Source organism: Phlebotomus argentipes, unplaced genomic scaffold, assembly GCF_947086385.1.
Source record: "Phlebotomus argentipes unplaced genomic scaffold, Phlebotomus argentipes genome assembly contig_42, whole genome shotgun sequence".
NCBI classification, from domain to species: domain Eukaryota; kingdom Metazoa; phylum Arthropoda; class Insecta; order Diptera; family Psychodidae; genus Phlebotomus; species Phlebotomus argentipes.
In genome coordinates this window covers 456,634-471,627 of record NW_026776171.1, presented here as the reverse complement: position 1 = coordinate 471,627, position 14,994 = coordinate 456,634, and the positions used below count along the sequence as shown (strand labels likewise).

The 14,994-nt window shown below is 42.0% G+C and overlaps 2 protein-coding genes across 11 annotated transcripts in view; both read right to left on the bottom strand.

Annotated features, from left to right (window-relative positions):
- Positions 1-2,379: 2,379 nt before the first annotated feature.
- On the bottom strand, positions 2,380-3,631 carry LOC132257176 (fork head domain-containing protein FD4-like). The gene has a single exon (XM_059753966.1). The coding sequence runs from the start codon at positions 3,548-3,550 to the stop codon at positions 2,693-2,695; it is 858 nt and encodes a 285-aa protein (XP_059609949.1). The 5' UTR covers positions 3,551-3,631; the 3' UTR covers positions 2,380-2,692.
- A 1,457-nt stretch (positions 3,632-5,088) lies between these two features.
- Positions 5,089-14,994, bottom strand: part of LOC132257200 (uncharacterized) — a 46,890-nt gene continuing 36,984 nt past the window's right edge. For 8 of the 10 annotated variants that reach the window (XM_059754000.1, XM_059754002.1, XM_059754001.1 and 5 more), the window contains 2 exons: positions 9,663-9,945; positions 5,089-6,662 (listed from right to left, as the gene is read on the bottom strand). In XM_059754000.1, the coding sequence (XP_059609983.1) occupies positions 6,504-6,662; positions 9,663-9,945 (442 nt within the window). In that variant the 3' untranslated portion in view covers positions 5,089-6,503. The remainder of the gene's footprint in view (positions 6,663-9,662; positions 9,946-14,994) is intronic. The other 2 variants (XM_059754009.1, XM_059754010.1) reach the window with 1 other exon arrangement.

Sequence of the window (14,994 nt, the reverse complement as noted above, 5' to 3'; positions counted from 1 at the left end):
CCGTGAAATTGAGGATGAAGTCATCCTTTAAAATGACTTTTTTACCTCTTTAAAAGTTGTAATTTTATGTCTCCTCTTGCACAATAAAGACACTGAAGGTTTAAGACGGTAAATAAGTCAAAAGACTTCTATTTCTTCAGCAATTCCACCTTCAGTTGAGGTCATTTCATCAATTTTCGACCACCCTCTGCCTTAGAAGATCAATAAAAGAACCTCACGTGAGACAATTCGGAAGTGAAGAGAAGCAATATTAAGTAATTTTGTGAATCACTTTTGCTTCAATTCAATAACGATGGCAATTGAACACGAAATGATATACTCACCCGATGAAGAATCTCTTTTCTTTCTGCGGAAAATTAGCAGTTGCAGTGGATTTTAAGGGGGTGAGAATTGTGACCGCCAACAAATGTTAAATTAAAATATTGTAACAAATTTATTCCATTTGTAACTTGATTTCTTATTTATACATTCAATACATGTGTTTGAATTTAGTTCTTCTCATTAATAATTGTACATAATACGGCTATTTTATACTTAATTGTAATTGCACATGGACAGGAATACATACATATTTACATAAATAATTTATTTACACACATATTAAACTCATTCGTATGACGAGAGAAGGTGAGAACCACTTCACCTTCGCACAAAGTCTCACAAGAAAGTGTCTCTGAATGGGATAAAGAATGGTTTTTTATTATTACGCTAGTTGCCAATTGATTTTCATCACAAAATAACACACAAAAACCCAATTGCAACGATTTCTCACCAAACTCTTATGCATAAAAGTGGTTTAAGGTGGAAAAATTGGTAGTTTTGAGCTCAATAAGAGGAGATGTTCGTCATTAATAATGTAACTGTGGCTCAGGTGGCAATAAATCAAAGAGTTTTCAATTTCAAATGGCGCAAATTATCGTTAAAAATCAATTACAAGTCGAACGAATGCGCCCACGGAGGATTTTTCTCATGCCACACTTTTTGCCACCAAAGTCCATTCGAAAAACCCGAAATTAATTACGTGAAATTCAACTCTTTCTCTCCCCGCGTGTTTGGCTTTTTGTTCTTGGTCATCCTGAGCACCGCAGCATCTTTCTCAGTTACACAAAGTAGGTGCCATAATTTTCTCATCCACTAATTACCCATCATTCCTCCTTAAAGATGTTAAACACATCTCAGCTCTCTGACTCTCTATGCTCTCTCGCTGACTTCTTTTTTTTCCCTAACCATCATCATATGTATGTGGAGTTTGAGAGGTTGCGGTTTTGAATTATGATCTCCTATAATTTATTCTGACGAGATAATTTCAATAATTTCATATCCATCATTCCACATTTACACACAATTTTACCACGCATTTGACTCCTCATCGAGATGGATTCTTCGTCTTCTCCACCATTTCTCCGCCACCTCCTTTCGCGGCATTGCCAGTGAAATTTCGGTAGAGAAAATCCGCCAGATTCTCATGCTCAATCAAAATATTTAGATTAATCGCCATCCGTTGTCTCATTAGGCCATATAGCCAAGTGACCCCCAAAGAACAAAGCCAAATTTCCATAAATTTCCCTTCCTTCTCTCTCTCTGTCTCAATGCCAATTATCTATGCCTTTTTCTCACTCCTCGCGCAGAAAATACTCCCAGCAAATGCGCCCAGATAACAAAAAGCCGCGAAATGTGGAGCGCGAAAAATCATAAAACAGTAAAAGAAGCCTTTACGAGTGCAATTTCCAGGGAGTTTCACCCAAGAATCATTATTAGATCATGAAAGACTCTTTTACAGCCTCCTCTTCGTGCACCTTCAGCACTTCTCAAACCGCGCATCTTAGAGAATCCTTCACACCGCGTGCATTTGATCACAATGACGAATTGCGCCATTTACTGTGCGATTTTTACTATTAGAAAGTGCAGCTGAGACGACAGGCAATTATTGTTACTTAAATTGTCAGCTTATTTGGTAAATTTATCGTCTCTCTTAACTGTTTTCCAGGAGTGCGCGCAGTTTCCGTGGATTCTCAATGTCATAACACACAGTTGTTGCTTTGCATTCCATTTACAATATTCATCCAGTTCATATTCCAATCGGAATAATCATTTCAGTCAATGGAAATGGAGATGAAGTGCCAGTTTTTGTGTCACATGAATGTGAAAAATATCTCACGGAAAGATTTATCTTCAAAATTGGTTTCTGTTTGTCTTTCAGTGTTTAGGCAATTGCAAAAGTGCTGATTTTTCAGAGAGTTTCTTATGGAAATCCTATATTGAAATGAGCCGAAGCGGCTGAAACAGTTTATTCGACAAATATTTTGCATGAAATCATATTAAAAACTGTTCCTGATTCACAGATTGTTCATTTCAGATCTTATAATGTCTTCCTATATTCACAAAATCACAAAACTTTCAGTGATCTCTTAAAATATTCCCAGTCTTGAATTTTCTAACTTTCTAAGAGATTACTGAAAAGTCCTCTTTCACAAAACATCTCGTCAGTTTTAGCTTAACAATAAAGATAGGAATGCTCTAAATCCGAGAGTTTTAACTTACAATCGCGCTACTTAGCTTGGTAGTTTTCTTCAGCATCGTCCAACGTTCAATTGTTTGCAATTGGCAACCTTGTTTTTCGAATACTTGATGAGACTCACTGGTAGGCCGACCTGCGGTGAGCTGGAATAGGACTAGGAGTCGCGGCGGCGCCTCAGACGGTTCGCAGGGCGGACGGCGGCATGCGGGCGAGCTCGGGGGCGTGATGGTGCAGCGCCAGGGCGGGATAGACGGCCTGGCCGAAGTAGGCCGGCTGCAGGCCGCCCAGGGGCGCCGTCATCATGAGCAGCGGGTGCACGGGCAGGTCGTAGGGCAGCGGCGGATGTGGTGGGTACTGCAGGAAGGGAGCCTGCAGGGCCACAGGCGGCGCGTGCGTTATAGGCGGCGGGTGGCGTCTCCCCAGATCCTCCGGGCTGTCCTTGCGATCTGGCGTGATGAGAGATTCTATGGTGAAGGCCCGCTTGGGCCGCGTCGCCCTCTCGCTGGGCAGGTGGGTTGCTGCTGGTGACGGCGTCCTGGGGCGCAGCGGCGGACTCACCACGGCGGCCGGGGCGGCTGGCGATGGTGGCAGCGGCGGTGGCATGGCGTCCGGCAGGCCATCGTGTCCGGTGAAGAAGAAGCGGTTGATGTTGGCCAGGGCGGCCAATTCCTCGTTCAACAGATCCTTGTCCGATTTGTGCAGCTTGAAGCGCTTCCGCCGGCGCAAGAGGCTGCCGTTCTCGAACATGTCAAAAGCCTGAGGATGCAGCGTCCAATATGCGCCCTTGCCGGGCCGATCCGGCCGTCTGGGCACCTTAACGAAACAGTCGTTGAAGCTGAGATTGTGCCGCAGGGAATTCTGCCAGCGCTGCGTGTTCTTCCGGTAGTACGGAAAGCGATCCGTGATGAACTTGTAGATCTCACTGAGTGGCAGCATCTTCTCCGGGGAGCTCCAGATCGCCATGGCCGTCAGGGAGATGTAGGAGTACGGTGGTTTCTGGTCGCCATACGACTCGCGCGATGGTCGAGGCATCTTGCACGCGTCTTTGACCTGTCTTCCTTATCACTCACTCACCCGGCAAAGTTCACTCATGATTCACTCTTTACCGCGCTCGGGCCATTCTCTCCTGGACTCTCTCTCTCTCTCTCTGTGTCTCGAGCAACTGAACAATCGAGTCCTGGGAAAGCCTTCAATTTTCCGGAAAAGCACAAATCAAGATAGGCTGGATAATCACACAGGCGAGAAAGTGTCCCTTCGCCTCCTTATCGATTACACCAACAACTTTTTCAAAGCCCAAACCTCTAGAAATCACGCTCAAGTGCCAAACAGATGATCCTTGGCGCAGTGCGAAAGAATCACCCGACGAGCTGCGTTGTTTGTTCAAGACTGGTTTTTCTCGTGCCTCAGCCGAGGTGCTGAAATGGGGTTTTCTCGTGTCGCTGTCGGGGCGGAGTCACGGCAACCTCCGGCGCGACTGTGCGATTGGCCAGCATCGGAACAATGGTTCCCTCGCTGTGTCAACCCGGAGGCCGTGCCGGCGCGCCGCCGTGCGATTGGCTGATCACGGCGTTGCCGGGACTTTGGTGACTCTTGGGTTGGATGTTGACAAGATTCGCGAGGGCTCTTCTCGCCACTTCGGCCCCCGAAGCGCCACTCAGTCTCACCCGATGATGGATGTTCGTGGGCAAACACGGGATTTTGTGGTGGAGTCAGCAAATGGCATAAATCAACATGTTTATCGTGCTGGCATTCCTGCCTTTTTGGGAGCACTTCCATTAAATCGGATTTCCTGGGGGATATTTTAATGACTACTATTTCTAATGGATTTTCCCTATATATTAAGATATCCTTTTGAACTTTAATGGACTTTAGTTTCTGGGTCTCACTAATTTTATGAGTGATTTTGAGGAAAAAGAAATTTTTTACAATCAAACTTACAATCAGCTTAACGAGTAAGTGAATTTTACTGATTTCATGAAAAATCGTTCGTGGAATACGAACAGAATAATAATAAAATGTGAAGTTAAATATTCCGTTCACAATATTCTGTCGATAATGCAGTTGAATTTGTCCAGAAAAGAGCTTCGAGAAAGTTTACAGACGATGGCAAAGCAGAAACTCTGTTCGGAACTCCAATGCTTCAGCAGCTTCTGTGAAGCATGAGCATATGCTTTGCAGCAATTAATTTGAAATCATGGAAACAGTAAAAACCAATAATAATTATCAGTGAATTGAAGGAAAAAATCCAGAGAAGAAAAGTTGAATAGAAGAATAGATTTTATTTTATCTTTTTATAAAAAAAAATACCATTTTTGCTTTGAATAATAATTTTTTAAGCCTGAATAGCCGCTTTAGGTCGCTTTGGCTCTCACCTCTGTCTCACTTTTGCCTACCTTTTGGTGAAGTCGATGAAACTCAATTCCAAAAACGTGCCATCGTCGCTTCGTCATGAATTTCAGCTTGATTTCAGCTCATTCAGAATTCAAATAAGCCATTCCGAGAAGAATTTTGAGTCAGTCAATCGAGTGAAAAACCACAAAAACCCATTGATTAGCATAAAAAAGCCACAGTTTCTCATGAATATTGCTTTTTATTCGTGTTTTTTTAAATCCTTTCTCAAGTTTTTTTTTCTTGTATTGTTAAATTAATGTAAATAGTACATATAATTTATTTAAACAGCTCTTTCTCAGAATAATTTCTCAATAATACACATTAGTTCGGAAAACTTATGATTCTTCCCTTCTTTCCTGCTGTGTTTTTGCCAGTTCCATGAAAAAAATACAAGATTAGCCAGTTTTCTTGATCTGGTCATATTTTTCAGGCAGGAGAGAAAGGGAATTTTTTTTCTTTATATAATATTGTGGATATGATAAAATTTCCACTCAATGTGAGTGAATCGTTAGTTATTTTTTAAAATTATTATGCAAAATCATTTCAATATGCGGTATTTTCTCAGCAAAATTTCCTCTACTTAATTGAATCTGACTTTTTAAATTGCTGCTGGAAAATTCTTCTGCTCAATTACGACTCTATTCAATTAACATTAAAATTGTATTCTTTTATTATGCATTTATCATCACTTTAGAGGGTGAATCCACAAAAAATAGCCACCCTCTGATCAATTTTTCTCATTTTTCTCATCTTCAATGGAAACATCTTCCCTTCTTTTTTTTTGTTTGTTGTTGTTGTTAAACTACTAAATTGTGCATTGTTTATTTAGTGGTTTTCTCTATCTTCTCGTGCACTTTTTCCACAAGCTCGCTATTTACTATGTATATAAAGTGTGTTTATTTTTTTCTCTCAGAAATGCAAATGAAAAGTTCTATTTTTAATCCATCATCGGTTTCTCAAACTCTGCAATTTTACCAGCTGAGATGCTTTTTCTAGCTTAGCTCAAAAAGAAGAATGCTTAATGTGGAAAAAGAAACAATGGGAGGGAAATTCTAGGGAAAATTGCTCAACTTGTCTCTGTTTTTCATCTCTGTCTGTGCGAGACAAGAAAAACACCGGGAAAATTGCGCTATTTTTCCCTCAAATAAAAACACGCGAAGAATCGCCCCAAGAGAAAAGATATTTGATGCTTCAATTGAATTCAGTCTTTGTGTGTGAACTACAGAACTCATTTAAAAAGAATCTTTATGGTCCTTAACACGAATACCCAAAGAAATTTGGTTCGTTATCATATTTTTCTTCTCTCCTTCCTCTATAAACAAATTATTATTTCCTCCAATTTTTCTTCTTGCTTTTTTCTTTTAACTCTATTGGTCATCAATATTCTGTGATATTTTTCTGTTTTTACTTTCTTTGCTTCTCTAAACGTCATTTTGAGGAAAATAAAAGAACTCTGCAAGAGCGCAAAAATCTACTCCTTGACTTACTTCTCTACAGCAAATTAAGTAAAAGATGGATTCTTTGACTTAAAAATAAAGAAAACAAGAAACTACTGCCGGATCCTCGGTGATCCCACATGGACTTGAGTGACTATTCAGTACACATAGATCGTCTTGAGCTGCGGCTTCAGTTCGGGCGGTATCACCGGAGTCGCTTCGTGGGGTTTCCTCGAGATGAGTCGCTTGAAGCGTCCGCTGAGTTGCCTCTTGAAGCCCTTCAGGCCGTTCCGTTCATTTGCCTGCACGAGTGCATCCTGGAGGAGATGGAGAAAAGGTCCTTTTTTTAGTTCATCAGTCGCGCATTTGGGATTTGTGGGATTTTTAGGTAGAAAAATTCCTCGCATGTGAATTCATCTTCTTTCTCATCTTCTCAATGCTTATATTAAAACGACAGAGAGGTCTTTTTTATAGCTGCACACGATTCACAACAATGGGGAGAAACGAGAACACAACAGGAGATGGCTTGACGAGGAGCGGCAAAAAGTGGAGGGACAAGAACTGGTGGAAGGTTCAAGCGGTCAGTGATCATTCAGAGATCACATGATCTTGCATTTCTTCTCTCTTCTCCACTGAATTTTCAGTCTCACAGATCTCACACAGAGCCAATCGACATTGTTCCCAATTGAGAGATCAGCAAATTAATTAACATTTCTGCTACAAAAAGTCATGTGAATCATTCATCAGGCTGAAGATCAACTCAGTAATTTGAGGAGATTTCATCCCAAAACGATATTTGCTCTCCAGTGATCGTCAAGAGTTGAGGAATTCGACACATTTTGCGTACAAAACTCATACGTTATGGCAAATTTGATCGGGTTTTACTCGGAAAAATCTCAATTGAACCAACTTTGAGGTGATCTTATAGCGCGTGTCTGGATAAAAAGTGGATTGATCTGACAATGCTGTGTGTGGCAAACGTGTGTAAATATTTTAATTAAACATTTTTTGGGTGAATTTTTCCACCTTTCCTCGCGCACAACGCAATATAATATGCTGAAGCTCGCCTTGATGCGCTCTCATGATCATCTTTTAGCATTTCTGGGTCTGACTTTTGTCCCCAAAAAGAAAAATCGTCTCTCACAAGATCACCGATGATCATTAAATATGATGGAGTGAATTGTTAATATTTGTGCCAACGACTTTTTTCCACACCGAATTCTGCTGACCCAATAAACATCTCTCTTTGTCATTCGTGCAAAAGATCCTCGAGTCGCGTTTCCGCATATAAAATTGATTGTCAATCGACGAGCCAAGGATGGCTGCAGCGAGGAAGGAATTGATCATGCATAATCACCACGAGACTCTGTGTGTATATTTTAAAAATTCCACTGCTGTCGTCCAATTGCAAATTTGCAATCGGATGTTTGAAGGCGAGACACACACACGCGCGCATTTTATGACAGGAAATTTAATGTCAAAGCACAGTTCAAAGTTTAACAGCATTCAATTAATTCTTCCACTTTTGAACCGCTCTTTGATAAGGGCTTCGCAGTGAGATTTTTCCAGTCTTGTGGTTTCGTGGCAGCTGTTCAAACAATCTCTCGCGATGACACTCCAATTCCGCTCGCGGGAAGAGTCTCGCGGGAATATTGTGAGTCATGAGACTTATGTGAGCGCCCAAGTGGATGATCAACAAATGCGTGCTAATTACATGAGAAAACGCCCAATTGGCCGATTCACGCGAAAAACTCAATGACTAGCCGTCATTTTCACTTTCATTCGAAATCCGCGCCAAAGTCTCTGTCCCACATTTCCAAACTGTATATAATCACTTTTGCATGTCATTTTCTCAATAGATTTTCCAATTAGGCACGCCTTTTGGCATGTGCCAGAATGCATAACTCTTGCACTGAGACGGTGTCAGGTGGCTTATGCGATTCGTGCGAATTCTGCACTTCTTTCGATTGCATCAAGAACAAAGTTCAATGCAGTGCAACAGTTGGTGGCCTCAGGCGAAAAAAAGTGTCTCTCTAGACAACTCCATTGACCCCGTGTCGATTTTCCAGGACGTCATGATTCCACCGCACACACGAAAGAAGATGGGCATGAGTCGCCCGTGCTATTTCTGAGTACAGCCTTATCAGTCGTGTACTTATTCACGCGTGCACAAATGGTTTGAGAAATAGTTAAGTAAATACGCAAGTGTGACTCAAAATCGATATCATTTTAGCGCGAAATGACAATTTCCCGTGTCTCTAGTTGACTCTATCTTCAAGGGTATGCAGTGGCAATTTTTACACGCGCCCCATTCATATCTTCCGCGAGGATGTCGCGAGTGAAATGACGCACCCCTCGTCGTTAGTTTTTTCTGTGTCTTCCCAATGGCGCCCAGAATTTTTTATCATTCACACACGGAGAAGCGCGGTTAAAAACGTGATGTCCTCGACTGATTACAAACTCAACTAAAAACCAATCAAGAAATTATATTTTTGGAGTGTGCTTTTCCTTGTGGGTTTTATCACCTGAAAATGTCTTATAGACGCGCGATGATGAGTTTCGTTGGGCGTTTGTGAGTGTGTATTTCCAGGAAATTCATGGGATTTCTTTCCCACCTTCGCGGCGTCTGGTTCTTTGACTTTTCTCTCCTCCTCTTCGCCAACGCCATCCGTGTCAATGTGACCGCGATAATTAGATTGGAAAAAGGTGGAGGAAGAGAGCGCGAATGGCACGGCGACTCCCCAATAAAACAAACCACCACAACACATTTGCCAACCATGCAAAGATCATTTCATTCGCGAGCTAAAGAAGGGGGAAAAGACCATGAAGCCAGTGTGAATTTTTATCGCTCTCTCTGTCCTGTTTTTCATAGGTGAAAAAAGATGCTGGAGGAATATCGAAGGCGCGCGCGCGGAGGGTAAGATCAACGAACTCCTTCTCCAGTTCAATCCTCAACCATGAATCTCTTCTCTCACTCGCATGGATCTCTTGCCTTGGAAATTCTTGTTCTCTTTTTCAGAGGCATTGCCCCATCCGCGTATCCCATGAGAAAAGGCGCACACACAACTCCTCGCCTGGCCATCAAAGGGGGAGTTGTGCGCGCTTGTGAGCCAGACGGATGGAAAAAATGCCGTCTTTTCAATCTCTTCCCTTCTTCTCTGGACGCCAAGAGAGATCTTGTCTCTCCTCGCGACTCGTTCGCCATCGCCAAACGACGACGATGATGAGAAGGGAGAATTCCACATGCGGGTTTTTTCTTCAGGGGTTCATCAGAGCAATATGTGGGCTATAAAATAAACTAGACTAGAGACACTTACTTGACTATTAGCACAGTAGAGGTTCGGCTGGGGCGGCAATGGCGGAAAGACCCAGACGCTGGATGGATTCTGCCTGTAGGTGACTGGAGCTTCAGGCACAGCCGGAACGATCTGAGTTGGAGCCTCCACCGTGACTGAGCTGGAGCTCTCTTCGCGTTTCCGTAGTTTACTGCGAACGAGCCGCATTGTCATTAGTGTTCCGTTGCTTCCGACCATATTTCTTCTCTTATTGGCTTCGCTATCACAGGCTGAATGTCCGTTCTCAATCACAAACTTATTGTGTCTTGCGAAGGGGGATTGAGCAAATGTCGCGCGACGAAGAATAAGAAAGTCTTTTAGTCTCTTTGGTGTTTTTTTGATATGATGATCAAATTTCTGCGCAAGTTTATCAACTATTTCCCGTTGAGTCTCTCCAATAGTGTTTCACCACAGTGATCTTCTCACAAATCTCTTCACAAGTCCTACTATTTCTTCCCATCAAGTGTCTCGCGACTTTATCACTCTTGCAACTTCCGCTGGAAGTTGTGTCTTGAGCGCCTCAACAATAAAACTCAACAAAAGCGCCACTGCAAGTGAATTCTACACTGAGAAATTGTATCGAATTACGTGAACAGAACAAACTCTCTTTCTCTCTCTCTTCTCACTTCAACCGTTCGAATGGCTTAGCTTCACATGCAGAATTGGTGAGAAGTGGGCTCACACATGCCGCTTATATATGATACCCGAACACTTGACGTCAGCCGTATTCGGTTCTCGGGCACGAAGATTTTACTTATCGCACTCCTCTGTCTCGCTCTGCCCATCGTGCTTTCGCCCTCTTGGCATCGGGAAAAACTGTACAATCGCTAAACGGTTTGCCTCAAATCTTAAACTCACGGTGCATTTCTTCATCTTTATCACAAGATGCCTCATCACACAATACAAATTGCAATATCTCTGGTCGAAGGTAAAAATTCTCTCCTCTAATCACTGACACAACTTCCATGTGTGGAATATATTCTCCCCACTTCTTATCACCGAGTGAGGAAATTGTGGCAGGAAAAAATTGATAAGCGATTGCTCATCAGTGAATTTTTCCAGAAGAAGAGCACCAACAAAAAGCTATGACGCGTATTTTGCCCCTCAGAAGGCTTTATTATTCCTCTGAATCGCGGTGTTTCGGATGGGATATTAAAAAGGTGACTACATTTAATCACCCTGGCGAGTATTACAATAAACAGCACGAGTAATTGGAATTGAGGTGAAAAGCGTGGATTTGTTAGAGAATTTTTCCATCATTTGATTACATTTGCGACTCGTGATACACTTGAAAGCCTATGTCAAACTCTCTAGGTTATAATGAAAATATCATTTTATTTGCAGTGATTTCCCCTTAGGAAAATCCTTTACTTTGTCATTAACATTTAATTGAAGCTCATATAGCAATTAGAATAGTAGAAAAAACATTGTTTTCACTGGGAAAACCGGCTTTTTAATTTGCAAACACAATGATGAGTTTTAAGAGCAAAAGTAAAAGTAATGAGGTTTAGATTTTTGCCAAACCTCATAACCTTTATAGCCAGTTTTTTTCAGGAAAATTATTTAGTGCGGCGTGTGTTCGTTAATCCTCAAATATATTGCTCATTTTATCTATTAAGTTGAAGTCATATTTCCGCTCATCAGTTTTACCGCTCAGACAATTGCAATTAAGCTCTTCCAACGGAGTAAAAACCCAAAACTTTCAAATCGATTCACCATATCTCATCGATCAAAAAAGGCAGGGAAAAAACTGCACTGGCGAAATAAATGCTAAATTTCATGTCTTTGAGGTCACATTTGGATACTTCTTTGTGGGTACTTTCTTCTCTTTGGCTGTCTCCCTCCTCATTGCCGTAGTTTTTTTTCCCTCTTCTCTGTGCGATCAATCTGACCAGATTGGCTGTTTTTTGCACCGTGACCACACACACAAATCGCGCGCGCAGTGTTGTTAAATAAATATGCCAAACCAATTCAACCGATGCCTTTTTTCGGTTACGAAAAAGGCAGAATGGAAAATTTCGCAAAATTCAATGCGCGAAATTGCGGTGCCGCCATTTGACGGGTAATTTCCGTTAACATTTGCGTCGCGATGCCCATTAAATTTGAAAAAAAATCAATTGTTCCAGGCCACAGAAGACGATTCCACTGCGTGGAAGACTTATCGATTTTCCACACTTGTGGCTCTGTTTTTATTCCCGCTCTTTGTTTTGTATTTATTGGCCTCTGTGGTGTTCTATTGCGAGAGACTCGGCAGTTGGAGGAAATATAAGTTGACTTGCGATACTCTTTTTTCTTACTATTCATGCATACCTGGTGACAAAAAGCAATATATAGACTTCCTCCATGATGTGGTGAAAGAGTCGTGTTTTCGGGGAGTGTTGATTTAGTTAATCCGTGAAATGTAAATTGGTTTTCCGTTGAGGAAACTTTTGAACTTCTTCACACACTTCTTCGGCCACCACACAACACACCGTCGTCCACCTTCCGAAGCGAACACCCAACAGCACCAAGAGATTCAGAGACAGCAACTGGAAGTGGTCGAGTCTCTGAGCTGGCATTTTATATTGACTTTGTAAACGTATATAGCAAGTCTTCTCTCTTTGGCTCTGAGAGAGTGTAAAATAAAAAATTGCGGAATGGAGTGGATGGAACGCCAAGTGGTGGAATAAATTAGTGTGCCTTTTTAGAGACGGCCGCGGTCGCAGTGGGAGGGGGTGGGGCGCGGGAGGGGGACAAGAGAGTGAGACTTGTCCAAGAGAAAAATCCACAAACCCGCCAGAGCGCGCGTAAAAACCCATCACGAGCACGCCAAACGCTTCGCAGAAGGTTTTCCCGTGATGTGTCTTCATCTTCATTCATCATTTCTTGCACTTACACACACTATGTGTGCGATGGTTCAACCTCACCATGAGCCTATTTATAGGCCTGAAAGAATTTCTCATTTAAGGGAAATTATGTTAAGAACTCTACCTGCACGACTGCGTTCTATTTATAGCCTTTGCTGTTGATGGGGGGGAAAAATGTCACCAAGTGCTTTATATAGTGAAATTGTCAATAATTGAATACACCTTTGGCCAGAGGAAAAAATCAACATATTATTCGTGTCATTAATATAAAATGGCATGAGCAAACGGCGTGAATATCTGTGACCGTACATATTGATTGCATTGGAAGGTATATACACCGTAATTATTCACCAAGGTAATATTTTTTCACTTCAATAACACCACAGTCGCTATTTGTGCCATGAAAATTGTGTGTATGATCAACTTTGGTAGTACAATTTTGCATGTATTTCAGCACTTTTTTTTCTTCATTGTATATACAAAAGTCTCAACTGTTGCTGGAAAAATTCCTCTAAAATCCCCCAACAATATGTCCGCATTAAAAAACCACACAAACTTTTGCCACCCAGACTGACTCACAACTTCAACCTTCTCCCTACACAATTCCTCGTGTCACTTTTGTACATAAGAGAGCTCGTCCAGAAGGTGGTTTTCACAGGTGAGAGACGTCAAACGATTTCCACTGTATAATTGTACACTTGCACACGAAGGTGGAAGCATCGAAAAAGATCCACCTACAGTTTCTTCTCCCTTTTTCCTTCTGAAAAATTCATGCAGACAAACGCACACTTGCCATAGGTCATTTTACCAACATATATACCATGAGCAGACAATTGCGATCGTGACATTGAATGGAATTTTTCCACAAGTTCTTTTTGAACGCGCCAGAAAATTACAAAGCCGCCAATTGCAGCACTTTTACGCAAGGGGTAAGTCATCGGAGGGATGAAGAACTGGAGGGATTTTGTGCCCAGTGAAAAGTGCAAAGAATGTCTTGAGCATGTTTTTGAGCACACGAGAATTCTTCCAGTGATGGTACAATTTCGCATTGAAAAGTGCGACAAGGAAGTCAAGGTGAGAAAACCGCATTGGCAGAAGCCTTGTGGTCATCGATCATTGATCGCGATCTTGTCTCAACCGCTCACTCGCAAAATTTCTAATTGCTGATCGTGGCAAAAGTGTGTGCAAAGCTGGAGGAATGGCAAAATGTGCTGAAGTCACTGTCTCTTGGCTGCCTTCACGCGTCGGCAGCACAGACAGAAAGCCACAGACAACATATCACTTGATCCAATTGCCCAGTGTTTGATTACATAGACAGACTGCGACGATCAAATTCTGTCTCACAACCTTTTCAAACACAAAACTCCCATTGCAACAAGAAAGTCCATTAGCTTGCTGCAATTTGCTAATACGATGCCACGCGTGTGCCGCTGACGAGCTCATCTATCGCGTCATTATAATGTAAATTCAACAGAATCCCATGCAATATCTAGTGAGAATATCCATAGGCTTCGCAATAAGAGCGCGCGCGTCATCTGAAAATTTACGTTACAAATCCATAAGTTCAACAATCTCTGAATCACATTCATCATCGCAGCACTCAATATTGGGTCACTAACTGATCGTGTTTCTGTACTGAATTCCATCAAATTGTTCCTGTCAATTATTTCTCACTCAGCCCCAGAATAGAGAGTGTTTTAAATTCTCTGCCGCGGCGCGAAAAATTATATTTACAGGAACATTTTGCATTGTTTAACATCAAAACACCGATTAAGCGGACTTCAACCCAGAAAAATCGGCACCGTGGGTGGATTTAGTGTGAATTTCCCCTGTCGCGATCTCTGTTCATCGTCTTTGCGCGTAATTGGAGACACTCATCCAAAGCTATGGAAATAAACACAGCCAAACATGCGAGGGAAAAAGCTTGGAAGATAAACACTGCGGCGCCCCAATTTCAATTGTTTTGTCCACGCTAAAAAATCATCCACAATCAACACTTTGCGTGACGGAGTGGCGGAAAATATTCTGTTGATCACGGAAAAAAACGCCGCGCATAGCATTATTTCTTGTCTGAGGACTCAAGTGAGAGAAAGAGGAGAAATGTGGGTATCTTTGCCGAATTAAAAGACGCAGAGGCATGAAGAAATGCGCCACAAATTTGCTGAAGAGGAGAGAATCAATTGACCCTCTGTTGATTGGGCAACAATTGAGGCGAATTAATTGATCATCGAATTGGGTGGACGGGTTCAATAAAATGTATTTTTCATTAAATTACCAGCCCTGACGTCAAGCGCAGCCCGCATATTTTCTCCTTTAACCAAAATCACCTTCTACAGAGGTCCATGGAAAGAGACTTCAACCCAAAATGAGATCTTCTGCTCAGCAACAAAACCAAAAGCATGTGAAAATTTGCGATGGAAAAGTTGAGAAGAACCACGCGTAGCGGAAGTGATTATTCTATAGCTCCA

What these genes read in the sequence shown, in the direction of transcription:
- LOC132257176 (XM_059753966.1), bottom strand. Translation starts at nt 3,550, where the DNA reads ATGCCTCGACCATCGCGCGAGTCGTATGGCGACCAGAAACCACCGTAC.